The sequence below is a fragment of the Orycteropus afer genome, unplaced genomic scaffold (assembly GCF_000298275.1).
Source record: "Orycteropus afer afer isolate SDZICR_OR568_19922 unplaced genomic scaffold, OryAfe1.0 scaffold00487, whole genome shotgun sequence".
Classification (NCBI taxonomy): Eukaryota; Metazoa; Chordata; class Mammalia; order Tubulidentata; family Orycteropodidae; genus Orycteropus; species Orycteropus afer.
This window is the reverse complement of record NW_006922074.1, coordinates 291,379-319,219: the sequence shown is the minus strand read 5'-3', so window position 1 is coordinate 319,219 and position 27,841 is coordinate 291,379. Positions and strand designations below refer to the sequence as shown.

General features: G+C 51.4%; 1 protein-coding gene across 1 annotated transcript in view; it reads left to right on the top strand.

Moving 5' to 3' along the window:
* FAM222A (family with sequence similarity 222 member A) overlaps nt 1–26,881 on the top strand; it is a 43,045-nt gene extending 16,164 nt beyond the window's left edge. Inside the window, exon 2 of the mRNA XM_007954973.1 lies at nt 25,608–26,881. Coding sequence (XP_007953164.1) covers nt 25,608–26,881 — 1,274 coding nt within the window. The remainder of the gene's footprint in view (nt 1–25,607) is intronic.
* The last annotated feature ends 960 nt before the right edge of the window (nt 26,882–27,841 follow it).

The following is a 27,841-nucleotide window of genomic DNA, read 5'->3' as shown; positions in this document are numbered from 1 at the left end:
GGAAGGAAGATGGGGCAATCTACTTCCGTAGTGATACTACCTCGGAAACCCAAGGAGGGGTCGCTATGAGTCGGGTCTGACTCGATGGCATGTAACAACAACAACACCATTGGCACTTGACTGCTTACCAGAAGGCTGGCAGTTCAAACCCCCCCAGCCACTCTTCAGAAGGAAGGTTGGGCAATCTACTTCCATAGAGATACTGCCTCAGAAACCCAAGGAGGGGTCACTGTGAGTCAAGTCTGACTCGACGGCACATAACCACCACCACCACCATTGGCTTTATGTACGTTTTGCCTTTCCTTAACTTTTTGTACATATTTTTTATTAAGTTCAACACTGGTTCAATGTTGATGATTTCACTGTGAATTGAAAATGACTCAACAACCCAAAAACAACCACCACCCTTAAAAGGAGCTAAGTTTTCTCAGCCCAGGTTTTTGTATATGGTGTGAGATATTAGTCTTCAGTCTTGCTTCATTTTCTGCAAATGGATATAAGTTTTGCCAGCACCATTTGCTAAAGAGACTCTTTCTTCCTCATTTAATGAGTTTTGGCTCCTTGTCTAAAATCAACTGTCCACAGGTGGATGGATTTACTACTGGGTTCTCCATTCAGTTCCATTAGTCTATGACTGTTTTGGCTACTGTGCCTGTGTTGTAGGTTTTGAGATTGAGAAGTGTGAGGTCTCCTACTTTGTTGTTCTTCTTTAGTAGTGCTTTGCTTATACGTAGTTTCTTTACTTTCCGTTTTTTCAATCTCCTTAAAGAATCTGGATTGGCACTGCATTATATCTGTAGATCACTTTCGGTAGTATTGACATTTACAGAATGTTAAGTCTTCTATCCATGAGCATGGTATATTTTTCCTTTTTTTTTTTTTTTTTATGTAGGTCTCTTCATTTCTTTCTTCTTCTTCTTTTTCTTTTGTAGTTTTCTTTGTATAGGTCTTTTGTGTTTCTGGTTAGGTTTATTCCTAAGTATTTTATCTTTTGGGGGTAGCTCTGGTAGCATAGTGCCTAAGGCCAAACCCACCAGCCACTCCTTGGAAGGAAGACTAGGCAATCTACTTCCATAGAGATACTGCCTTGGAAACCCAAGGAGGGGTCACTATGAGTCGGATTCGACTCAATGGCAGTGAGTTTTATTGTAAATGGTACTGTTTTTCTGATTTCCTTTTCAGAGTTCCCCTTATAAATATAAAGGAATCTATCTGATTTTTGTGCAGTGATCTTGTACCCTCCACTTTGTTGAATCTTTCAATTAGTTCTGGTAATTTTCATGCTGAGTCGCTGAGATTTTCTGTGTATAGGATCATATTACCTTCAAATACAGATAGTTTTACTTTTTCTTTGCCAATCTGGCTGCCTTTTATTTCCCTGTCTTGTCTTTTTGCTCTAGCTAGGGCTTCCAGTACAATATTGAGTAGGAGGGATGATAAAGAGCATCCTTGTCTGGTACCCATTTGTAAGGGGAATGTTTTCCATCTCTTTCCATGTCTCATTTCTCAATATTGAGACTAATATTGGACATTGGTTTGGGGTATACGCCTTTAATTATGTTGAGGAATCTCCCTACTAGTCCTATTCTGTTGAGCATTTTTATCAGGAACGTGTGTTGAATTTTGTCAAATGCTTTTTCTGCACTGATGGGTAGGATCACGTGCTTCTTTTCCTTTAATTATGTGGTGGATTATGTTGCCTGTCTGATGTTGAACCATCCTTGCATACCTGGTGTGAATCCCACTTGGTCATGATGCACTGTTTCTTTGAAATGGTGTTGGATTCTATTGGCTAGGCTTTTGTTGCAGATTGATGCATCTGTGTTTGTGAGGGATATTTTTAGTGATGCCTTTGCCTGGGTTTGGTATCAGGGTTATGTTTGCTTCATAAAATTAATTTGGGGATATTCCCTCCTTTTCTACATTCTAGAATAGTTTGAGTAGAATTGGGTATCAGCTCTTCTCTGAATGTTTGGTAGAATTTGCCAGTGAATCCATCTGACAGTTCAAGTTGGAGAAAGGCCAGGGTCATGTCCTGGGCTAAATGTAATTTTTCTCATGACCCAGAGTTTTGTATTATGCATTCATTTGTTCTTTGTATCTGAGGCAACTAGAAAAAAAGAAAAAGAACAACTAGTTTTACTAGTTGCCATTGAGTTGACTCTGACTCATGGCAACCCCACTCCACGTACATCACAGTACAACTGTGCTTCATGGGCTTTTCAGTGCCATTTTGAGTGGATTTGAACATTCAACCTTTTGATTAGTAGCAGAGAATGTTAACTTTTTGCACTGCTAGACATAAATCCCAATGTCATCAAGTCGATTCTGACTCATAGTGACCCTACAGGACAGAGTACAACCCTACGGGACAAAGTAGAACCACCCCACAGGGTTCCCAAAGCTGTCACTCTTCACAGAAGCTTCAGAGAAGCAGACTGTCACATCTTTCTCCTGCGGAGTGGCTGGATTTGAACTGCCCACCTTTTGGTTAGTTAGCAGCTGAGTGCTTGAGCACCTTCCCAGTTCATGCAGACACGGCTTTCTTATTGTGCCCTCCTTCCTTTGCTCTTTGAAGTGTTGGGAAGAGTTTGCTGCTGGATCTGTCTGAGACCTGCAGCAATGGCACCACCTCTCTGCTTTCTCCCACAGTCCTGCTCGCTCTCTCCGCTGTTCATGGCCTTTCTACCTGTGTTTTCTTTAGGGGGTTAGCTGTCTTATCAAGTTGATTGTGACTCAACAGTGGACCTATTGGACAGAGTAGAACTGCCCCATAGGATTCTCAAAGCTGTAAATCTTTATGTAAACAGAGAGAGGCTGGTGGGTTCACACCACCAACCCTTTGATACGGTAAGCACTGTGCCGCTAGAGCCCCTAACAGCTAGCTCTTTGTTTGGCTAGAAATGGAATTTGTGCTGCTGTTCCATGTGGTTTTCAGAGTGTTTCTAGGAACAGAAGAATATTACACCATCATCCTCAAATCTGAGGGTCTCCTGTGGTTTTCTTTCAGAGACAGGGGAGCCTAGAAACATACATCTGCCCCGTCAAAAAGCAGAATGATGCCAGAGAATTTGGGAGGCCCCTTCATATCACAAATAGTTTGTGTGTGGCTACTAGGAGCTCTGGTGACATAGTGCCTAAAGCATTGGGAGAGCATCTCGTTCTCCTTCTTACAGTTACAGCTTTCCTGACTAGAGTGTCTGTGGCACACCGTGCAGAAGGTGTCAGAGCTTATAGTGGAAAGTGGACCTCCTGCCCAGAGAGAAACAATGTTAGCGGTCTTTTACCTACTCTCCTGCGGAATCCATGTGTCTGTGCTGGGCGGCAGGTACCTTCCCCAAGAACATTCACTCCCACTCTTCTTAGCACTTTGCCTTTTCCTCCACTGATACATTTCGGAGCTTAGTGCCCTCATTCTTTCTAGAAGCTTCCGGTGCGTGGACAGAGATTGATAACGTGGAGTCCCTGGGGGTGCATACAGTTAAGTGCTGGGCTACTGACAGTTAAGTGCTGGGCTACTGACCTTTGGTCAGCAGCTTGAATCCATCCACAGGTGCCTTGGAAGAAAGGCCTGGCAATCTACTTCTGAAAGGTCACAGCCATGAAAACAAAGGAATGATAATGTGTTTCACCATCCCCTTGTGATGATGGACATTTGGGTTGTTTCTAGTCTCTTGCCATGCTGAACAGTTTACATCTGTGTGTGGGGGGGAGGGGTGCACTGGAGAAACACTTCCAGGTTGGGCTTGGTGGGTGTGCATATTTTAACCTTTGACTGCTCTCATCCAGCTGCCAGGGGGCAGGGGCCGGGTCCAGGGACCTGGCCTGCCTGTTTCACAGCCAGAACTAGGCTCTCCGGCCTGAGAGTGTGGAGGGCGACCAAGGGCGTCCTGCCTCCTCTGCCCACTCAGATCTTTTGCCATCTCTGCACTTATTGGAAAAGACACTGGGCTCTGCCTGTAATTGAAGAGCTCAGGAAAGGAGGAGGCAGGAAGGGAGATAAGCAAATTGAATTGGGCATCTTGCTGCCGGTCAATGCCTGGAGACTGGCCTGGAGGCCTCTGGGCATGACTTCTGGGTGACCAGCCACCCCTCTTGTCCCCGTGCCCCCTGGCAGGACTGAGACGGGGGACTGCCCATGAGCTACATGACCAGGCTCAGGGCATTTCCCACAAAGCAGGGAGAGGTCCCACTTAGACCACATGCAGTATGGCCTTGGGTCAGTCAGTCAAGCCTCTCAGGGCCTGTGTCCCTCTTCCATAAAGCGAGGGCTCAATCAGATTGTCAGAAGCGCCATCCAGCCCTAGCCCTCTGTGGTGATAGGGAGGTCCCTTCCTCCTTTTTTCCTGACCTCACTGTCCTCCCCTGCATATGGCCTCAGTAGCCTGACTTCATGGGGCTGTAATGAGGACTGGCCACTGCAGGTCACCTCACTGGCATCCAGCGGGAGAGCAGGCACAACAGTGAGGGTGCGGCCAGCTGTGTGCCCTGGAGCCTGTCGGGCTATTCCCAGTGAGTGGAGGGAGAGTGGAGGGAGAAAGGTTAGGAGAGGGGGTCCACCCTCTCCCACCTCAGATCTTAGGCTGCTCTCATCTGGCCAGAGCCCCCATGTCCCAAACAGGACCGGCGCATCCTGGGACCCTCCTTGCTAATAAATATTTGACTTTCTCAGCATGGTGTTGATATACAAACTTTGAGTCATGGGCTGCTAAAAATACAGGCCTTGTAAAGAGCTCCAGAGAGGCACCATGGGGGCCTGGTGGGAGATCTCGGGGACCAGGGCTCCTCTGTCCCCTGAGACAGCCCCTCTCTGGGCCTCAGTTTCCTTCCCTGTGACATGGAGATTAGGCAAAGAGAGAACCTCCAGGGCCCAGAAGTCAACTCAAACACTTCACCCACCCCCACCCTAGGGGACAAGAGGCTTCCCGGCCCCTCTCTCACTGTCAAGGGCTCAGCCTATCAGCTGCCCCAGGAGAGCAGCTCTCCTCCCCGCCCCCACCCAGCAGGCCCTAGAACCCTGGAAGACTGGAGCCAGTCGGCAGCCCAGGAGCATTCCTGCAGGTGCCTGCCACAGCCTCGGACACTAATAAAATACAGAAGAAACAACACTATTGAAAATCCCAATAAAATGCAAAACAAATCTGGGCTGTGGCGGAGCAGATTTGATTATGCGGTCATTGCAGAGTGCAGCCTGAAAGGGGGACAGTCGTCTGCCACCCCTGCCCGAGGTCCCGGGGAGAGGACGGTGGCAGGCTCTCATCTGAGAGAAAGGGCTGGGGAGAAGGCCCAACAGATGTAATGACCGAAGAATAAGCTCTTAGCAAATCAGGAATTAAGGCAACTTCCTCAGCCTGTTACAGAGTATCCAATCACAGTCCACAACAAAGAAATCCCAGGGCTGTTATGATCAGAAGACAGAGATCCGAATTACTGTAGCTTTTCCACGCTGTACAGAGGGTGTACAGAAGCTCTGGGAGCATAGTGCCTAAGGCACTTGACTGCTAACCAGAAGGCTGGTGGTTCAAACCTCGGAAAGAAGATGGGGCAATCTACTTCTGTAGTGATACTGCCTCGGAAACCCAAGGAGTCACTATGTGTCGGGTCCGACTCGATGGTACGTAACAACAACAGAGGGTGTAGCCAGCACAGTAAGAGGGGAAAATTAAGTATACGCATGGGAAAGGAATAAAACGATCTGCATGGAAAACCCAGGAGAATTAATTGATAGCAAATTATGGCCCTGCACCAGTGCCATAATCAGTTACAGATTGGACTGTTAGGGTTCGTAGGATTTTCAGAAGACGATCACCAGGCCTTTCTTCCTGGTCTCAGTCTGGAAGTTGCACTGAAACCTGTTCAGCCTCACAGCCACACACAGGCCTCCCAGACAGACAAGTGGCAGCTGTGCGTGACGTGCACCTGCCTGACCCCAAGACCCACCTCTCCGCACACAAGGCAAGACTTGTACCACTGAACCACTAATGCCCCTGTGACCGCAGCGTTGTCGTCAGGTGCCGTTAAGTTGGTTCTGAGTCATAGCGACCGCACGCACAACAGAGCGCAACACTGCCTGCTCCTGTGCCATCCTCACGATCCCTGCTCTACCTGAGCCCATCATTGCAGCCACTGTGTCAACCCTTCTCATGAGGGACTTCCTCTTTTTTGCTGGCCCTCCACTTTTCCCAGCATGACGTCCTTCTCCAGGTCCCTCCTGAGAACGTGTCCAAAGCACGCGACATGAAGTCTCACCGTCCTTCCTTCTAAGGAGCACTTCAGCTGTACTTCTTCCAAAGGTAGATTGGCCCACTCTTCTGAAGTCCTTGGTGTACTCAGTGTCCTTTGCCAACACCACAAGTCAAAGGCATTGATTCTTCTCCAGTTCTTCCTTATTCACTGTCCAGCTTTCGCATACCTATCAGGCAACTGGAAATACCAGTGTCTTGGTGCACCTCGGTCTGTAACAGCTTTACTGAGACATAATTCATGTGTCATAGAGTTCACTCATGTAAAGTGTATAATTCATTGGTTTTCAGAACATTCACAGAGTGGTGCAGCCATCATCACAACCAATTTTAGGAACATTTTATCACCCCAAAAAGAAAGCCTGCTCTCTTCAGCCATCACCTCCCCAGTCACCCCTCCCACCAGCCCTAAACAACCACATATCTGCTCTCTGTAGATATGACCATTCTGGTCATTTCATATCAATGGAATCACAGACTGTGTGGTCTTTTGTGGCTGGCTCCTTTCACTTGGCATGGTTTTCAAGGTTCGACCATGCGTAGCACGCATCGGTACTTCTTTCCTTAATACTGCTGAATAGTAATCCATCGTGTGGAAAGACCATGTTTTGTTTATTCATTCATCAGCTGATCATTAGGTTATTTCCACTTCCTTGACTATATGAATAATAGAAAGGAGGTCTCCCATGGTGCAGTGCCTAAGGCATGTGACTGCGAGCCAGAAGGTTGGCAGTTCAAATCCCCCAGCAGCTCCACAGAAGGAAGATGGGGCAATCTACTTCCGCAAAGATTTACCACCTCGGAAACCCCAAGGGGTTGCTGTGAGTCAGAATGAACAGTAGATGGTCCATGAAAAAGCAGAAGACCCTCAATGAGATGGACTGACACGGTGGCTGCCACATGGGCTCAAACACAGCAGTGACTGTGAGGACCGGGCAGTCTCTTACCCTGTTGTTCTACAGGGTCACTAAGAGTCAGAACTGACTCAACAACAAACGGAGTAGTACCTCTGTGAACATTCATATACAAGTTTTTGTGGAGACACGTGTTTTAATTTCTCTTACTTAGAGTTAGAATTGCCAGGCCACGGCAACTCGTTTGTTAACGTTTTGAAGAACTGCCAAACGTTTCAAATGAAGCTGCACCATTTCACATTCCCACCAGCAGTGTATGAGGGTACTAATTTCTCTGCATCCTTGCCAACACTTATTATTATCTATTTGATTACAGCTGTCCTACTGGCCTTAGGTGGCACAAGTGGTGTACTACTATCCTAAAGGTTGACTGTTCAAACTCTCCTGACGACACTGAGAAGAAAGGTTTGGTGATCTGCTCCATAGAGATTATAGCCAAGAAAAGTCTGTGCAGTTCTACTTATGCAGCCACAATGAGTCAGAACAGACTAACAGCAACAGGCTTAGTAGGTGTAAAGTGGCACTGCATTATGCTTTATGACTGGCATTTTCCCTAAGGACTAATGATGGCAAACATCTTTGCATATGCTTATTGGCCATTTGTGTGTCTTCTTTGGAGAAACATCTATTAGAATCCTTTACCCACTTTTTAACTGGATTCTTTGGTCCTTTGATTATTAAGTTGTAGGAGTTTGTTAGGCATTCGTTTATAAATCACTTGTTAGGTGATTTGTGATTATTTCTCCAGCCCTGTGGTTTGTTTCTTCACTTTCTTGATGGTGTGCTTTGAAGCACAGAAGTTTTTAATTTTCATGAAGTCAAATCTCCTTTGTCACTTGTCCTTTTGGGGCTGTATTACGAAGGCTCTGCTTACCCCAACGTTATGGTTTATTCCTCTGTTTCCTTCTAATTTTAGCTCTTACATCAAATGGCCTGCGAATCATTTTGGGTTCCTTTTCAGGTATGGTGTGAGGTACGGGTCCAGTTTCATTCTTTTGCTTGAGGAGATCCAGCTGTCCCAGCACCACTGTTTAAAGAGACCATTCTTTCCCTATTAAATGGTCTTGACACCCATGTCAGATATCAGTTGGCCATTGATGCATGGGTTAATGTCTGGATGTTCAATCCTATCCCATTGATTTCTATGTCTATCCTCAGCCTATACTACAGTAAGTTTTAAAATTGGGAAGTGTCAGTGAGTCTCCAACTTTGTCCTTCTTTTTCGAGCTTGTTTTGCCTAGATCCATGAATTTCAGCATCAGTTAGTCAAGTTTTACAAAGAAGCCATCTGGGATTTTGATAGGGATTGTGTTGAATCTATAGATCAATAGTAAAGAGTTAATATGAAGTCTTTTGATCCATGAACATGTGATTGTTGTAATAGTTTTTTTTTTTAAAGCAGCTTTCTTAGGATTTTCTATGTACGAGATTATGTCATCTACAAATAGTAGTTCTACCTCTTCCTTTCCAATATGAATTTTTTTTCTTGTCTAATCACACTGACTAGAACCTTCAGTGCATGTTGAATAGAAGTGGTAAGAGCAAGCATCTTTACTGTCCCTGATCTTACTAAAATAAATGAGATCTAAATAAATGGAAGGACATCCTGTGTTCATAGACTGGAAGTCTTAATATGGTTGTCAAAACTACCTAAAGCAATTTATAGATTCAGTGCAATCACCATCAAAATCCAGCAGCCTTCATGGTAGAAACAGAAAAAATTTTATATAAAGGGGCAAGGGGCCCCAAATAGCTAAAGCAATCTTGAAGAAGAATAAAGTAGGACACATACTTCTGGTTTTAAAACATACTACAAAGCTACAGTAATTAAAACAGGCTGGTACTGGTACAGTAGATACATAGACCAATGGAATAGAATTGACAGTCAGAAATAAATCCATACATCTGTGGTCACTCATTTTCAACAAGGGTGCTAATAAGACCATTTATTGGGGGAAGGAAGAGTCTCTACAACAAATCACGCTGGTAAAATTGAATTTCCACTTGCAGAAGAATGAAACAGGATCCATGCCTCATGCCAGACACAAAAACCAATTCGAAATGGATCAAGGATCTAAATGTGACAAATTTAAACTATAACATTCTTAGACGGAAGCACAGGAGTGTGGCTTCAGGGTCTAGTTTGCTAACGATGCATTATCAGATATGGCTACAACAAGCAGAGCAGTGAAAGTCAAAACAGATCATTGGGATCTCATAGAAATGAGATACTTCATCAAAGTTCACCAAAGGACTCTGTCAGAAAGTGAAAAGACAGACAGTCTACAGACTGAGAGAAGATTGTGGGGAACCAAATACCCAGTAAAGGTCTACTATCCCGAATAGATTTTAAAAACTTCTACAACTTAACAATGAAAAGCCAAACAACCCAATCAAAAAATGAGCCAAGGACTTGAACACAGTTTACCAGAGAGGATATTCAGATGGCCAAGAACCACATGAAAATATGCTCAACATCATTAGTCATTTAAACCCAACCAAATCCATTGCTGTCGAGTTGATCCCAACCTCTACTGACTCTTGGTCTACCCTTGGGCAGAGGAAAACTGCCCCACAGGGATTCCTAGGCTGTAATCTTTATGGAAGCAAACTGTCCTGTCTTCTTCCCAGGGAGCTGCTAGTGGGTTCAAACTGCAGTCAGCAGCTGAGTGCTTTAAGCATTCCGCCACCAGGGCTCCTTCATTAGCTATTAGGAACATGCAGATCAAAACCACAATGAGATACCAGCCCATTTAGAATGGCAATGATTTAAAAAAAGGAAAACAATAGGTGTTGTAGGAAAATTGGAACCCTCATCCATTGCTAGAGAGAACGTGACATGGTACAGCCACTGCGGAAAAGCTTAGCAGTTCCTCAAAAAGTTGAACACAGACCATAGAATACGATGCAGCACTCCCAATCCTAGGGATTCAGCCAGAAGTCTAAGGACCCAGACAAACCCGTACACCAGTATTCACTGCAGCACTTTCATGAGGGACAAAAGGTGAAAACCACCAAAATGTCCATCAGCAGATGAATGATCTGTCCACACAATGGAATAAAATATCATGCTAAGTGAATAAGGCAAAGTGTATATGAACTGCTGTATGGAAAGTGAATTTGCTCTGTAAATTGTCACCCAAATCACAATAAAAAAAATTCATCATGCTAAGTGAAGTAAGTTACTCGCCAAAGGAGAAGTATTATATGATCTTGCTGTATATGAATTCAGTAGCTCTGGCGGTGTAGTGCCCAAGGCATTTGACTGTTAACCACAAGGTTGGCAGTTTAAACCCACCAGCCATGGGCCACTCCGTGGAAGGGAGATGGGGCAATCTACTGCGATAAAGATTTACCACCTCAGAAATCCAGTGGGGGTCAGTCACTATGAGTGAAAATCGACTTGATGGTGGTGGGTTTGGTTTTCGGGGTTTTTTAATATGAAATAAGCAAATACATACAAACCAAAGATTAGTAGTTGTTACCAGGGTTTGGGAGGGAAGGGGTAAGGGAGGGTCTTTACTTAGGGGGCATTGAGTTTATGTTAATGGTAGTGGAACGATTTGGAAAAAGCCGGGAGAATGGGTGCACAATTTGAAGAATGCTATCAATGTCACTGAACTGTACATGTAGAAATTGAGATGGCATGTGTTTTGTTATATATTTTCACCATAATGCTTTTTTTTTTTTTTAAATTTAAAATTGTGGTGGCTCACAAAGCAATATTGAAGAACAAAGTAGGAGCACTCAACACTTCTGATTTCAAAACATACTATACGGCGACAGTGATCAAAGCAGTCTAGTACTGGTGTAATGGACCCATTGCCCAATAGAACAGAACTGAGAATTCAGAAGTAAACCCATGCATCTATGGTCAGGTAATTTTAACGAGTCTATTCAGTGGGGAAAGAACTGTCTCTTCCATAAATGGTGCTTGGACACCCAGATCTGCATACGCCAAAGAATGAGGCTGGACTCACACGTCACACGAGTCACGAAAATTAAGTGAACAGATCAAGGACCTAAGTGAAAGAAATAAAACCATGAAATACCTAGAAGAAAACATATGAGTTTTTAACAACGGATTTGTAGATTCGAAAGCAGAAGCACTGGCAACAAAAGACAAGATATATTGGACAGGATATATTTAAAATTTTTGTTCAACTGTAATATAAAGAGACAACCTACAGAATGGGAGAAAAACATGGGGGACTATATATCTGACAAGTGTTTAATATGCAGACTATATATATATATATGTATATATGTATATATATGTATATATGTATGTATGGGAGCTCTGGTGGCATAGTGCCTAAGGCATTTGACTGCTAACCAGAAGGTTGGTGGTTCAAACCTACCAGCTGCTCCTCGGAAGGAAGACTGGGCAATCTACTTCCTCAGTGATACTGCCTTGGAAACCCAAGGAGGGGTCACTATGAGTTGAATCTGACTCGATGACAGTGAGTTTTTTTAGTTTATATATATATACCTCCTACAACTTAACAACAAAAAGATAACCCATTCAAAACCAGGCAAAGGATTTAAACAAACACTCACTGAAGACACATATACATGGCCAACAAGCACCAGAAATGATGCTCAGTATTGTTAGGCGTTAGAGAGAGGTCGTCGAAAACACCATGAGATGCCACTTCACTCCTCCCAAGATGGCTAAGATTTTGGCAATGGAAAACCACCAATATTGGGAGGATATGGACAAACGGGAACCCTTCTCTGTTGCTGGTGGGAATGCAAAATGTGCAGCAGCTGTGGAAATAGTTTGATAGCTCCTCAGACGCCACAGCCCTACCAGCAAGTCCACTCCTAGGTAGGTCCCCAGGAGACTTGAAAGCAACACCAACAGAAAGAAACGGTCCTCCAGGGTTCACTGCTGCACTGCTCACAGTAGCCGAAAGGGGCAAACCCAAATGTCCATCAACAGGTTGAATGTATAAACAAAATGCGGTCCATGTGTACAACAGAGTGTCATTCAGCCACAGAGGGAAACAGAGTCCCAATACATGCCACAACATGGATGAACCTTGAACAGATTACACTGAGTGAAATTAGTCCCAAAAGGACAAAGCCTGGATGAGCTCACAAATATGAAATAATAAGACGAGCAAATATAGAGAGACCAGTCGGTTAGCAGTTACCAGGGTGGAGGGAGAGGGGGTGTCACTGTTTATGAAGTAGTGCGTTTCTGTTTATGGTGATGGAAAACTTGGCAGTGATTATAGGTGGTGTTTTCACAAGATGGTGACTATCCTTGTTTTTTTACACAAATAACACCCATTATGGTTTTCTGCAACTGCCTCACACATTAGTTTCCAGTGCAAAAATATGGTTACTGTAATTGATATCACTGACTTGGACCCTGAAAAAAATGCTGAATTGGCAGATGTTGTGTTTGATGTATATATATTTACACAATTAAAAGCAAAACTGGGGCTTAGCAAAACACACCACTTACACAAACTGGAGACAAGCCATGTAGTCTGCAGCACCTAGAACAGACTGTGTTCAGGACAGGGAGACAAGGATGAGGCTGCAGAAAATAGGCCAGGGATGGACAGGGAGCCAGTGATGGGACGCAGGAAGTGCTGGCTGGAAGCAGGGCTTGGTTTGGGGGAGGGAGGAGACAGATGAATCAGACCTACATGGGTGTGGACAGACAGACAGACAGCAGGAGGGAAGGGTGGCACTTCTAAAGGGCAAAGTGGGCCACAGTGAGGACAGATGGACAGTCGGATGGCAAGGCAGCCAGCTTGCTGAGCCAGGGACAAAACAAAGCCGGAGGCCAGGGTGGAAGAGGAGAGAAGAGTGGACTTCCATGGGGAGCAACATAGACCAGGGAAACTGAGGCAGGTAGGGGCAGGAAAGTTCTGATGAGGAGAGAGTCAGGTACTACCAGCCCTACTACAGAAACCTTTTGGCTAGTCATGGGTCCAGCCAGGGCTTAAAGGACTGTCCTGGGGGCCAGGGGAGGTGCGTGGTAGCCATTGCGGCTACACACATGCCTGTGTGTACATGGGCCCATCTGTGATGTGTCTGGGCACATGAGCACCTAAGCATGTATGTGTGAGTGCACACGTGTGCAGAAACCAGGAGAGGCACAGGGTCCTTTGTGCAGAAGCTAAGGGTAACTAACCACTGCCCTTCACTGCCTCTTCTGGTCCAGAAAGACCTAGAAGGCAGGCAGCCAGGCTTTTCTGGGCACCTACCATGAGCCCACAACAACAGGCTGACACACCACCGATCGTGAAGGTGGGGCCGGACCAGGTAGCGTTCCGTTCTGTTAGACAGGGCGTCTCTGAGAGCCAGGGCCACCTCAGCACCACCCAACAACTGTGGGCCAGGCCCCCGAGCTGCACTCTCATTACTCCTCAAGCTCAGGGAAGCTGGGGTCCCACCCAGGGTCACCCAGCTGGTAACTGGGGTACCTTGATTCACATCAAGTCTGACCCCAAAGGCCCATAGGCTGCCGCCCAGGTCATGGGGGCAGGGTCCCTGGGACAGCCAGGAAGGGGCTGAGCAGACTGCTCGGCCCCCCAACCCCTGCCAGGCCGGAGAACAGCTGCATGTGCCCTGGCCTGGCCACCTTCCCCCACCCCCCTTCTGGGCAGCCTCATTAGGATTCTGCGGCTGCCACCAGCTAATTAGTGTCACGTTAATTGAGCATTCAGGAGGCTGCCACCTCCAAGGGCAGAGTGTCCCAGCGAAGGGGAATGCAGATGTGGGCCGCTCCTCCCTGTGGGCTGGGGCAGGGCTGCCCAGTCGCCCCTCCTTCCCTCATTTCAACACCAGTAATGGCCCCGTGACTTCCTGAGCCTGGGGGAGGAGGGGATAGGCACAAGGTCTGTGGCGGCGGCGTGAGCAGTGATGACGTTCCCCAACACCTAATGGGTGCCTGCCAGGCACACTTTCATTCCTCCCACCTCTCCCAGTTAGCGCCATTTGACGGCTGAGAAAACTGAGCCCTGGCACGGGAACAACTTCTCAGGGGGACTCCCGCTGAATCACAGTAGGTGCCTGAGACCACACGGTGACCTGGACTGCGGCTCTGGAGTCAGCAGAACCTGCTTCCAAACCTGCATTTGCTGGCCTTAGGCCCTGGGGCAGGTGACGGCCCCTCCTCAACCCTCAGTCTGCCTGTCTGTCAGACGGAGTCCCCAGAATGCCAGTGTACCTCACAAGGCATGGCGGGTGCCAGGGAAGAGTCTGCCTCCTGTGTCTGGCTGGGTAGAAAGAAAAAAAAAAAAAAACTCACTGCCATCAGGTAGAATCTGACTCATAGCAACCCCTCCTTGAGTTTCCGAGGCAGGATCTCTACAGAAGTAGATGGAAGTAGATTGCCAAATCTTCCTTCCGAGGAGCGGCTGGTGGGTTTGAACTGCCAGCCTTCTGGTTAGCAGTCAAATGCCTTAGGCACTACGCTACCAGAGCGCCCAGTCCCTGGAAGGGCTGGCTCATATCCACAGTAGATGACTGGGGTCCACTGAGAACCCCGGATCGGCGTATCAGGAAGTCTGGGCTCGTGTCCCACCGCTGCCTCTCCTCGCCCAATCACCACCTCCACCCACCACTGGAAGAGCGAGTACTACGTGCCTTATCGTGCGGCGCATTTAGACGCTTCAGCAGCCCCACGTGGCCTGAGTCCAGCGGGGGTCCCAGCAGCTTGCTTCGTGCAGTGGCCACAGTGGAGCCCCGCCCCCTTCCCTCTGTGCTCCTCGCTGCCGGGTCCATCTGCTCTCCTGTCTCCCTGTAGCAACATTAAATTCCACTCAAAGGGCTGGTTTTAATTGGCTTAATACACTCGTTAATAACTGCGTCTATTTAACGTACCTGTAAAAGGCCCATAACATTAACTTAATGGCGGCTATGGCTGCACTTGGCACTGCCAGCCAGCCTTTTAAATTTATCCTGCAAGGCTTTAATGGGGGTGGGGAGGGGGCAGGGGAAGCAGTGGCCCGGTGCACAGGGTGGGCCCTGGTCTATGGGCCCTCGCTCTACTCACTGCAGCCCGGTGTCCGGCCCATGGCTGCTCCCATTGCTTCTCAAGGCCTCTGAGCAGGGATTTCTCTCCACCCCAGGCACTGTCATTCCTGCCTTGTTTCCTGAGCCCCTACTGTGCCCGGGAGACAGGCCAACGGCCAGCTGTGTTATGAGGTTGGAGTGGAGAGCATATCAGGAAAGGCTGCCTGGAGGAGGTAACATCTCAGCTAAACTGGAAGGGTTGGCAGAACCAGCAGACCAGGGAGAGTGCAAGCACACTTCATACCTCACTCACTCAGCGAATAGTTCAAGCACCTTCTGTGCATTAGGCCCCACGCTGGGCACTGGAGCACAAGGGTGAGCCAACAGGGGCCATCCCATCCCATCTCAGTCACCAAGGAGTCCCTCAGTGGCCCACGTGGTTAAGTGCTGAACTATCAACCAGAAGGTTGCCGATTGGAACCTGCCCAGGATACTCAGAAGTAAGGCCTGGCAATCTGCTTCTAAAAGGTCACAGCCTTGAAAACCCGATGGAGTGGTTGCAGTCTGTGCACGCGCTCACTGTGAGTTGGAATCAATTGGACAGCAACGACACATCCCAGAGTCACTACTCTGGGTCAGGTGCTGGGGTCCCCAGAACGGAGGAGCCCAGGCTCTGGTCAAGGGGAGCTGCCCAGAGTGGGGCAGGCGGACACACTAGACCAGACGGGAATTCAGAGAGAAGCATCGTCCAAGCTGGGCTCTACGGAACTTGGGGTTGGTGGATTGTGGTCGGTGAGGGAGTGTGTCAGCCTGAGAGCCATGGCCCAGGCCATGGCATGACGGTGCCCAGTGACTGACCACAGGGGGCCAGGGATGATGACTGGGCTCGCAAGCCCTTTTCCATCACCAGAGGTCTCACAGGCCACATAGCGGACCATCTGGGCAGCCATGGCCTCCCCACCCAGGCCTTCTGTCTCATTCCCACCTTTCATCCCCCTTTGTAGGGACTGTGTTTGCAACTCCCACTTGACACCCTGGTCCCTGAATGTCCAGTTTCCTCATCTGAACCCCAGGCCACCTCCCAAGCCTGTCACAAGGACCACAGAAGGGCAGGGGCATTGAGGGTGTGGCACCATGCCTAGCTCAGAGTGAGAGCTCCACAGCAGGAGACTGTTGGCAGGAGGGGGACCTGGGGACACCATGGTGTGTCCAGGGGCCTGTGGGAAGGACAAGCTGCAGAGGGAGGTCTGGGTAGCTGGGGTCTCAAATGCCACCCTGAAGCAACTCAGGCTGTATGTAATAGGGGCTCTGTGACAGATTTCACACAGAGAGGTGGCTGGGAGCTTGGAGCGCAGAGGCAGTGGAGGGACCTTTCATGATATCCTGACTGCCACCAGGGCGGGCACTGAGCTACCAAGGTTAGCAGCAGCCACGTGATCCCCATTTCATAGAACAGAACACTGAGGCTCGAGAGGGGCAGCAAGGTGCCTGAGACCAGTCAGTGTGTGGCAGAGGCGAGATTTGAACCCAAGCCTGTGACTGCAGAGCCCACCTCCAGCCTGCCCGAAACTATGCTGCCATCTCAAAGGGCTATGGACCCCTACCTGTGCTCTGCCCGCGGGTGAGCAGGCAGCCAGGCCATGTGACAGCTGCTCGAGGACAGGAGGACACTTGTAAGCAGCTGTGTGACAGCTGTCAGGGGTACGCAGGACCCCAAAAGAGCTGGGAGCTGCACACCCCTGTCCCCAGCCTAAAGTGCTACACGGTCTTCAGTGGACAGCTGGGATCGCCTAACCCACCGCCCCTCCTAGGATGGCCACTGGGTACCTCTGGGCATTTGTCCTCAATCCTCTGCAGGAGGGAGGGGGAGAGAGAGACTGAGTCGGCCAAGACAGCCTGCACTGTTCATCTTGTGCTGAACGATCTTAAGCCTAATTTTAATGCCTAGCAAGTCGTGTCTCTGCTAAGGGCCTCCTGTGTGCTGGGCCCCGTGCTTCCAGCCACACCTGGGATTTAACCCACCCCTGTGTGCAGGCTGTCAGGCATTCCCAAGCTTTCCATTCATCGCCCTTCCTTTCCTGTCTGTTTTCCACCAGCCACCCCAGGGTCCTATGAAAACCTAGCTTGAGTCTTGTCCTTGCAACACAGAACAAAAGCCACGGTGTTCACAGTGGTCCCTGGCCCCAGACGGTTTGCCCTACACCCACGTCCACCCCTCCCATCCATCTGCTTGCACTCTCCCACCACTGCCGTGACCCCCACCACAGAGCAGGCTGCTTCTCCTCATGGAGCGTATACACGCCTGCCCCAGCCTTTGCACTCGGTATTCCCTCCTCCTTCTGGATGACTCCTTTGTCAGTATCCATGTAGCTCACTCTTCCTCATCTTTACTCACAACCCACTTTCTCAAAAACATGCCCCACTGACCACAATGCCCCAGCTAGACCCCGTCCCCACATCACCATCAACCTCCTGTACCCACTCTACCCGTGACACTGGTGCTGGCTGCAGTCAAGTCTGTCGGAGTCATGGGGACCCCATGCATAAGAGAACGAAAATGCTGCCAGGGCCCGCGCCATCTCCCCACCGTCCGTGTGTCCGAGTGGCCACTGTGTATTGTGTCTCCAACCCAAAGGCTCACCTCCCAGCACCGCATCAGACAGCGTTCTGTTGTGGTCCACAGTCTCCATTGGCCAGTTCTCAGAAGTATAGCATCAGTTTGTTCTTCCTAGTTTGTCTTGCCTGGAAGCTCTGCTGAAACTTGTCCACCATGGGTGACCCTGCTCGCAGTAGAAATGCCAGTGGCGTAGCTTGCAGCATCACGGCAACGCGTAAGCCACCACAGTATGACAAACTGACAGATGGGTGGTAGCTAGTTACTATGGCTGTGTGACAAATTGCCCAAAAATTTAGTAGCGAGAAACAACTACTGTGCTCAGAAATTCAGAGCAGGGAAACAGAGAGGGGTTGTCTCTGTTCCATGATGTCGGGGGTGAAGGCCCAGCTAGAAGATGCCAAGGCTCAAGGCTGGAATCTTCTAAGGCTTGTTCTTCACACACCCCGCGGATGGTGCTAGCAGTGGGCTGAGACCTCAGCTGGGGCTCTCGGCTGAACCACCCAGATGGCTTGGGCTTCCTCCAAACATGGCAGCGGTCGGCTTTCAAGGATGGACCACCTGAGATAGCTGCCCAGGTGGATGCCACATTGCCCTTCGCAGCCTCGCCATGAAAAGTCACACAATGTCTATTCTACCCCATTCTCTTCATTAGGATCCAGTCACCTCATGAGTGAGTAGAAAATTAGACACCATGATTTGTGGGAGGAATTTAAATAATTTGTGAGCATGTTTTCAAATGACCACACCTGCTTTATCCTTGTGGTAGGGCCTGTCACTGTCTGACACATTATACATTTATCTATTGGCCACCTCCTATAACAATAGCCAAAAGCCCTGGTGACACAGTGGTTCTCAGCTGCTCCATAAAAGATGTGGCAGTCTGCATCCATAAAGATGACAGCCTTGGAAGCCCTATGGGGCAGTTCTACTCGGTCCTACAGGGTCACTATGAGTCGGAACTCAACAGCACACAACTAAACGTCAGCTCCACGTGGGCAAGGACTCTGGCTGGTTTTGGCTGCTGCCGCATCTCCAGTGCCCAGCACTGTGCTTGCACACAGGAAGGGCTCAGTGAACGCTGGGTGGATGCAGGGGTGGATGGGAGGCTCAGGGAGGCAGCACCTTCTGGGATGTATCTCTGGGGCTTAGTCCTTTCTAGCACTAAACACCCCGTTCTTTGTAACCAGCAGTGAGCAGGGGCCACGGCTTCTCACTCACGTGCCCTTGAACACTCAGCTTTCCTTGAGCACCTACCATGTGTCTTGTTGGCAGTGGGACACAGCAGTGTCAAGCCAGTTCATGGAGTGCAGGCTGATGGGGGACCAGGACAAGCCACAGCAATCAATATGCCGTGGGCTACATGGTAGAGACAGTGTCTCTGCACTGCTGGAACTCCAAGCGGGGACCCCTCACGTGGCCAGGGGGCCGGGGAAGGCTTCTGGGGGGACAGTGGCAATGCAGCTGGGCCCTGTTGTTAGGTGCTGTCGAGTCAGCTCTGACTCGGAGTGACCCTGTGTGTGTACAGCGGTCCTGTGCCACCCTCATAATCCTTGCTGTGCCTGAGCCCATCGTCACAGCCACTGTGTCCGCCCATCGCATTGAGGGTCTTCCTCTTCCCTCTACTTTGCCAAGCGTGATGTCCTTCTCCAAGGACCGGTCCCTCCTGAGAACGTGACCAAAATCAAGACGAAGTCTCACCATCCTTGCTTCTAAGGAGCATTCCAGCTGTACTTCTTCCAAAACAGATTTGTTCTTTCTTCTGGCAGCTGTGCCCTGGGGCTCCCCAAAGAGCCATGTAGCCACAGGCCCCCTCCCGTGCCCCACATTCATACTCTGAGTGCTACCCCTGATCTCTGCTGGCTGCTGGGGCCAAGGAGCTGGCCTGCCAGGCAGCCTTCCCAGTCAGGCAGCCCACCCTGGTTCCTGCATGTAGGAAAAGCTCAGGGAGGCCTTTCTCTGTATCGTTCTGTTGCCAAAATGGGACTGTGTAACTCCTGAATGCTCGTGGCTCTGGGGGCAGTGAGGCACCACCAGCTGCAGTGAGGGCCTAGCCAGACCCAAGTTGGGGCCTGGCTGGATCTGCAGGGAGCCCCGAGTATGTCCACCCCACTCTGGTTAACAAGGCTGTCTCTGAGGCCCTCTGGGGTGGGCTCAGGAGAAAGCCTTCAGGGAACAAGGTGCAAGGCTGAGGCCACAGACTCACCAGCTTACAGGGGCCTCAGAGGCACTGTGCATGAGGGCTGTGGTGGGCCTGAGGGTCCACGTCCCACCTGAAGGCACTCAGAGCCCAGGCACTGTAGAGCAGGGGCAGGCCCAACTCAACACGGCTACAGGCACCACTCTGCTCAGGGCCGAGGCTGGGACGGCTGCCTGGCCTGTGGCCTCTGCTGGGCCACTCTCCCTCCTCTCTGGGTTCCCTGGCTGACTGCATAGCTCCTCCAGCAGTTTTCCTCCTCCTCGTTCCATGGAGAGCCCCTGGGTAGTACAGATGGTTAACTCAGCTGCCATCTGAAAGGCTGGCGGTTCAAGTCCACACCAAGGTGCCTGCGAAGAAAGGCCTGGCCATCTGCTGCCCGAAGGTTGGCCAGTGAGGCCCTCTGGAGTTCTACCTGACACACAGGGTTCCCAGGAGTCAGAGTCAACTCAACAGCAACTGGTTTTCAGTTCCAAGGGAAAGGAAGGAGAACGTCCTGACTCATGGCTTCGGCCGAGTCCGGACTTGGGTGGGTTGAAAGAAAGTGGGAGGCAGAGGGACAGGGTCCAGAGCTCAGCTCTGCCTGCTGCTTGCATGACCATGGGAAGCTCCTCACCCATAACCTGCGGACCTGCATCGGTACTTACTGTTGTATAACTAAGTGGCCCCAGTAACTTGATAGCTTAAAACAGCAACCATTGTTTATTGTTGCTCCTGGTTACCATGAGTCAGGACTCTGGGAGTGGCTTAACTGGGTGGTTCTGCTCAATGTCTCCCATGTGCCGAGAGGCAGGACATTGGCCGGTGCTGCACTCTTCTGAAAGCCTGGTTGGGGATGAGGGATCTCCTTCCAGGGAGCCTCAAATGGCTGCTACTGGCCAGAGGCCTTCAGTTCCTCCCACCTGAGCTGCTTGAGTGTCCTCACAACATGGCGGCTGCTTGCCTACAGTGGGCAATCCAAGTGACTGAGTGAGAAGGGTACCACCATGTCTTTGATGACCTAGTCCTGGAAGTGACATGTCACCTGCACAGTATCTTACTGGTTGCACAGGTCAGCCCTATTCACTGTGAGAGGGGACTAACAAGGGTGTAAACACAGGTAATGGTCACTGTGAGGGAAGGTGGGGGCATCTTGGAGGCTGGCTGCCAGATGCTACAATGTGCCTGTCCCCCCCTCACACACCTCTCAGGGGTGTTTAAAAGAAACCTCATTGCCGTGCAGTCAATTTCAATATACAGCAACCCCCTTTGGGTTTCCAAGGCAGTAAATCTTTTAGAAGATTTCTCGTCTTCCTAATGCAGAGCGGTGGGAGGCCTGAACTGCCAGCCTTCTGGTTAGCAGGCAAGCGCCTTAGGCAGTGCACCACCAGAGCTGTTAGGTGCTCCAGAGGAGAGGAGTCAAGAAAGCATGGGATGTGCAGCCTTATGCACACGAAGTGCTCAGCAACGGCAGCCTCTGTGTACAGCACCAACTCCAGTGAAAGCAGAGAGACCAGTTGCCCTCGCCGAGCCCCGCTGACCAGACAGGCCCCTGCCTTTGATGAATGGGGACTGAGAAGAAGCATCACTTTTTTTTTTTCCTTTTCCTGAAGGTTTTAAACACCTAATTTATTCCATCCATTAGATAGATTTTGTAGATTTAATCATTTTCACAGTTGGTGGCTCATTGGATATTCAAGATAAACTCCAAATGAAAGTATAATGCTGAGGACAAATGAGTTTTCACACCACAGCGGCACAAACTTGCTTGGGAAGAGAGTTGAGGAGGAACAAAAATGCACAGATACCATTTTTTTTCCTAGGCAGCCGCCGCTTTTGCTGACTATAGTAGGTTACCACAGTTAATTTCTCCAGTTTTGTTCATCTGTAAAATTGCATAAAAGTGACATTTTTGTGCTCATTATAGCAACTGCTGATTTACGGCTGGTAAATGAAGAGCCGGGCCCTTTTTTTTGTGGGACTCTCCGAGCGGTGCTAAGTGCCCATGAAATTGCTTGTATAATGTAGTTTAAATCCAATCTCTGAGAAAGATTCCCCCGTTGGCCAAAGTGACATTTCCATTCTCCACACCGAGTTTATTTTAGGCCACTTAGGAGGGAGCTGCCCCAGGATGGGGGCCATGGCCGGCCCGGCCCAGGTGAGGACAGAGTGGTCTCCCAGTCCTCCCTCCCTGCTGCCCTGTCCAGCTCGGCCCGGAGTCCCTCTGCTGGGGCAGCCAAAATGTGCTTTCTAACCTGCGGGCCTGCCTGCCCCAGGCCCGCCCTCCCTGCCCTGCTTCAAACCTTCCAAGGCTGGGCAATTCTTGCATCATGAAGTTATACATTTGGGGCTGACAATCCTTTGTGGGGACCTCTGAGTGGACAGATGGTTATGTGGCAGGCTACTAGCCAAAAGGTTGGTGGTTTGAAGCCACCCAGAAGCATCTCGGATCTGCTTCCAAAAGGTCTCAGCCTTCAAAACTCTATAGGGCAGTTCTGCTGTGATATGTGGGAGCACCATGACTTGCAGTCGACTCCATGGCAACCAACAACAGTCCTCCACTGTGGGGGGCGGTCCTGGGCACTGTAGGATGCTGGACAGCATCCCTGGTCTCTACCCATGCGATGCCAGTAGCATCCCATCCGCAGGTGTGACAACCAGACCTCTCCAGATGTTGTTGCCAAGTGCCCCTAGGGCAGAACCTCCCCTGATCACTCCCACAGTGACGGCCAGGCCCCTTGCCCTGCTGGCTCCTGCCCTCCGAGCAGCCTCCCTGCCTCTCCCCTCCACACACCAGCTCCTGGCTGCCTGCTCACTGGGAGGCCCCCGGCTCCCACCTGGACCTGTTTCTTTGCCTCCGTGCCTTGGCCCTGCTGTTGCATCTGCTTGAAATATCACCCCTTTCACCACGGTCCCAGGATTTCACTCGGAGGCATTTCCTCTGGAAAGCTGTCTTGGTTGCCCTAGCTGGGGTAGGCTCCCCAGGTCCCCATGCTGCCCCTGCTACCCCATCTCAGCAGGATTTGCTCAGATTGTGAGTTGGGGGCGGGGACTCTGGGGTGAGGCTCTTAGAGGAAAGGACGTGGCTGTGTGGCCTCTGACTGGTGGGGCGTCTGGGGAAGATGGGGGTCTGCAGTCACAGGGGCGGCCTGAGCCCTCCGCCCCTTCTGTTCTGGGAAGGCTGTTGCCCAGGGCAGGTGGGGCCATGGATGCTCACACAGAGCGCCCGCTTCTGCCAGCCTAGGCTGCCCGCCATCATGACTTACAGTGACCCTGGGAGGTCGTGTTAGCGGCAGCCGATGAAGAAACTGAGGCTGAGTGGTGCCACTCTCCCCAGTTGTCCCCCCTCCCCCCATGTCTGGTAATCACTGGGACCCCAGGGTGCTCTGTGGGGCGGGAAGGAAGTCCGTGTGCTGTGGAGACGTCTACCACCCACCTGGGCACGATCCCCCAGGATCTACTGTGCACCCGAGCCCCTGCAGGGTCGCTCCTCCAGGCCACCTTGCAGACCTGGCATAGTCGTTACACCTGTTCCACAGGTGGGAAAACTGAGGCTTAGCTGAGCAAAGGTTTCCAGGACCACCAAGAAAAAAAGCCTCAGCCAGTCACTGTTGAGTTGACTCCAACTTCTGGCGACCGCACGTGTGTCAGGACAGAACCGTGCGTCGTAGGACTCGCATTGGCTTGTTTCGGAAGTAGTCACCAGGCCTTCCTGCTGAGGTATCCCTGGATGGCCTTGAACTGCCAACCTTCCGGTTAACAGTCAAGGTATTAACTCTTTGTGCCACTCAAGGACTCTGCCCAGGGTCACACAGCCCCACACTGGAGTCTCACCTAGGCCTGGCCAGCTCCAGAGCCCCCATCCCCTCCATCAAGAAGAGCCCTGGGAAGGAGAGGTAGGACTGCCAGTAACTCACCTCCCCTGTGACAGGGGCCACTTATGCCTATCAGCAGTGGGGACAGCCACCCTGTCACATAGATTACACCCTTCTGCTCCGTACTGATAGCGCACACAAATGCAGAGGGCACCATTCTGGCCTGGCAGGTGACAGGCAGACTCCAGGGAAAGGGCTGGGCAGCCAGTGGGGCTGGGGGGGGGAGCCAAAGGAACGGGTCAAACCTCCCCTCCTCACCCTTTTCTTTTTGGATGATGAAAATATACGTAAAGATGCCTTCACCGAATGAACGATCCCACACATACAGTTTGTTGACATGGTGATGCTCTCCAAGTGGTGTGACCTTTGTCGCTGTCTTCAAGGGTTCCACCACCATTAACATAAATTCAGTGCCCCCTAAGCAAAAAACTTGCCCTCCTCCTGACCCATGGTAACAGTGATAATCCTTGGTCTCTGTGTAGTCGCATATTTCACACATGTGAGATAATACGGTGTTTGTCCTGCGGCTGCCTGGTTCCGCCCAGCGTGATGCTTTCTAGCTTTATCCATGTGCCACACGGCAGAACTTCATTTCTTCTTGTGGCTGAGTAGCGCCTCATCCAACCTCTCGACTAAGTGCAGATGGAAGCCAACAGCAGCAGCCCCCGAGGGCCTCCCGCCAGCACCAAGCTCTGTTCCGTGAGCAGTACTGCAATTAACCCATCCCATTTTACAGATGAGAAAAGGGAGGCACCGAGGAGACTAGTGGAGGAATAGGCATGAACACCCACCAGAAGGGCGTTAGATAAGGGACAGTATTAAGTGTCATCAAGAGCCAGGAGCCACTTGTAAGAGTGTAATTGCCACGGTCTCTGGTAAACTGTCGGCATTTTCTCTTTAAGCTAAACATGCTGCTGTGTTGGCCTTGAGTTGATCTCAACTCATAGCAACCCTATAGGACAGAGGAGAGCTGCCCCATAGGGCTTCCAAGGCTGTAATACTTAAGGGAACAGACTGCCAGGGGTTTTCTCCCCCAAAGCAGTTGGTGGGTTCCAACAGCGAAACTGTCAGCAGCCAATCACTTAACCCTTGTACCGCCCGGGTTCCTTAAGCAGAACATGGGCTTCCCCTCCAGCCAGCAATGCCACTTCTGGGTATATATTTATATTCCCAACAATTCTGTGTGTGTGGGCTACATACCAGAACGGTCATCATGACCAATGTCACTGAACAGTGTGCCTAAATCCCACTGGATGGGAACCTGATGTACGGCGTAAAGAAACTCACTAAAAATATTTAAATAATAATTTAAAAAAAAAACCATTTGTCATAGCCCAGAATGAATGCCCACAAGCAGCAGGAGAGAGAAACAGACTGTGAGGGGTCCTCATGGTGTGGTCCAGCAGTGAGAGACCTGAGCGATCGCGACACACAGCAGCCCTTGTGGAGCTCACCAACAGTGTGGTGGGAGGAGCAGCAAGACACAAAAGAGTACGGGCTACAGGCCTAGGATTCCACTGGCCGCATGCAAGATCCAGGCCCCACCAGGCCATGTGGTTAGAAGTCAGAATAGTGGTGAACCTTGGGGCTTTGTGACTGTTGGGGTCCTGGGGGGACGAGCAGCGTTCTGTTTCTTCACCAGGTGTTACGTGGGCGTGAGCTGTTTCCCATATGTAGTTAAAACACTTTGGTAAAAGGCTTAAAAAAATCTGAAAGGAATGAGTGCAGGAGGAAAGGGTGAGGGAGGGACGCCTGCAGGGGGTGCCGGGGTGGCGCTCAAATGCTGTCACCTGCCTTTCTCCGCAGGCGAGCCGGCGGCCAGCTCCATGCATTCCTCCCGCTACCCAAGCCCGGCCGAGCTAGACGCATACGCCGAGAAGGTGGCCAACAGCCCTCTCTCCATCAAGATCTTCCCCACCAACATCCGGGTGCCCCAGCACAAGCACCTCAGCCGCACCATCAACGGCTATGACACCAGCGGCCAGCGCTACAGCCCCTACCCTCAGCACGCCACCGGCTACCAGGGCCTGCTGGCCGTCGTCAAAGCCGCCGTCTCCTCCAACGGGGCCGCACCCACCGGGCCCGCCAAGAGTGTGCTCAAGAGCGCCGAGGGCAAGCGGACCAAGCTGTCGCCGGCCGCCGTGCAGGTGGGCATCGCTCCCTACCCAGTGCCCAGCGCTCTGGGGCCCTTGGCCTACCCCAAGCCGCCTGAGGCGCCTGCCCCACTGGCTGGCCTGCCAGCTGCCGCCACCACCACGTCTGTCATCCCCCTGCCGGGCCGTGGCCTCCCCCTGCCGCCTTCCAACCTGCCCTCCATCCACAGCATCCTGTGCCAGCTCAACCAGCAGTGCCAGGCCCCGGGTGCTGCCCCCGCTGCCTGCCAGGGTGTGGCCGTCCCCCACCCCAGCCCGGCCAAGCACGGCCCCGTGCCCAGCTTCCCCAGCATGGCCTACTCGGCTGCCGCTGGGCTGCCTGACTGCCGGAAAGGGGCCGAGCTGGGCCCCAGAACCACGCCGGCCTTGACGCTAGCCGGGGCCACCAAGCCTGCCGGGTATGCAGACGGTGGCTTGGATTACCTGCTCTGGCCGCAGAAGCCGCCCCCACCACCCCCCCAGCCACTCCGTGCCTACAGTGGGGGCACAGCGGCCAGCAAGTCCCCCGAGGGGTGTGGGGGGCGGGCGTACGAGCGGGCCAGCGGGTCGCCCCTCACCTGTAGCGTCGGGCTGCCGGCTAACTTCACCATGGGCCAGTACTTCACCGCCCCCTGGAACAGCGTGCTGGTGACCCCCACCAGCGACTGCTACAATCCCACGGCGACAGGGGCAGTCCCAGAGCTGGGGCCGGGCGCGGCCCGGGAGCTGGTGGGCGTCCCCGCAGATGCTGTGTCGGGCCTGCCCAGCAAGAGCGTGTGCAGCACGTCGGTGCTGAGCAGCAGCCTGCAGTCGCTGGAGTATCTCATCAATGACATCCGGCCGCCCTGCATCAAGGAGCAGATGCTGGGCAAGGGCTACGAGACGGTGGCCGTGCCCCGGCTGCTGGACCACCAGCATGCCCACATCCGCCTGCCCGTCTACAGATAAGGCCTGCCCGGCGCCACTCAGACTGACGGCCGGGGCGCTGAGGGGGAGGCAGGCTGCGGGGCAGAGCCGGTGGCTCCCAGGGGCCAGGCCTCCCCCCACCCTGTGCCCATGATGCCCACAGGGAAGCCAGGCGGCTTTGGCCCCACTGCCGTCACAGGGTGGCAGGGTGACCCCTCTGCACCGAGACCCCTCCCCCCTGAGCTCCCAGGACCCTGGAGTGGCCGGAGCAGTGGCCAATGTCTGCGCCTTCCTGCGTCCACACTGGCAGAGGCAAGGGGAGAGAACAACCCCTGGGAGAGGGGAGTGGTTCCTCCTAGCTCTCCCAGGAAAGGGGCTCAGGCCAGGGGGGGCCATGGGAGGGAATGCAGGGCTCTGGAGTCAGGGTGGGGTCACACAGCTGGCTTCCCTCTCCCCCGGCCTCCTGGAAAAGGAACAAAGGGGGCCCATAGAGAGTCACTGGGCCCCACTGTCCCCCGACTGGTCAATCTAGGCCACAACCATTCTGTTAGGGGCCCAGGGACTACCGGTTCCCTTGTCCCGCCTATCCCCATGCCCTATTCCTTCCTAATAGAATCCCACCCCTATTCTCCAGACCCTGGACTCCTCCCCTGCCCACTCCCCCCAGTACATCTTACAGGGCTGCCAGGCACAGCTGTGCAGGCTGTACACTGCACAAGGGCACCTCGTCTTGGTAGATGCCACGCGCAGCCTAGACTTGGATTTTCATTACAAGTTTCTGCATCTTGAGGATGGGGCGCCATTTTCATATTCGCACAAAGGCGCCATGGGGGCCAGCTGTGGGCCTGCGTCTTAGACCCACTTAGCGGGACCCCACCCTGCCTTCCTCGGGGGTCTCCTTGAAGCTAATGAGGGGACAACTGACTGGTTTTAATTGGGGGAACTGATTCGTTTCTTGCAAACCAACCTCCAAGGCCCACCCCCAGCATCAGTGGGGAAGGC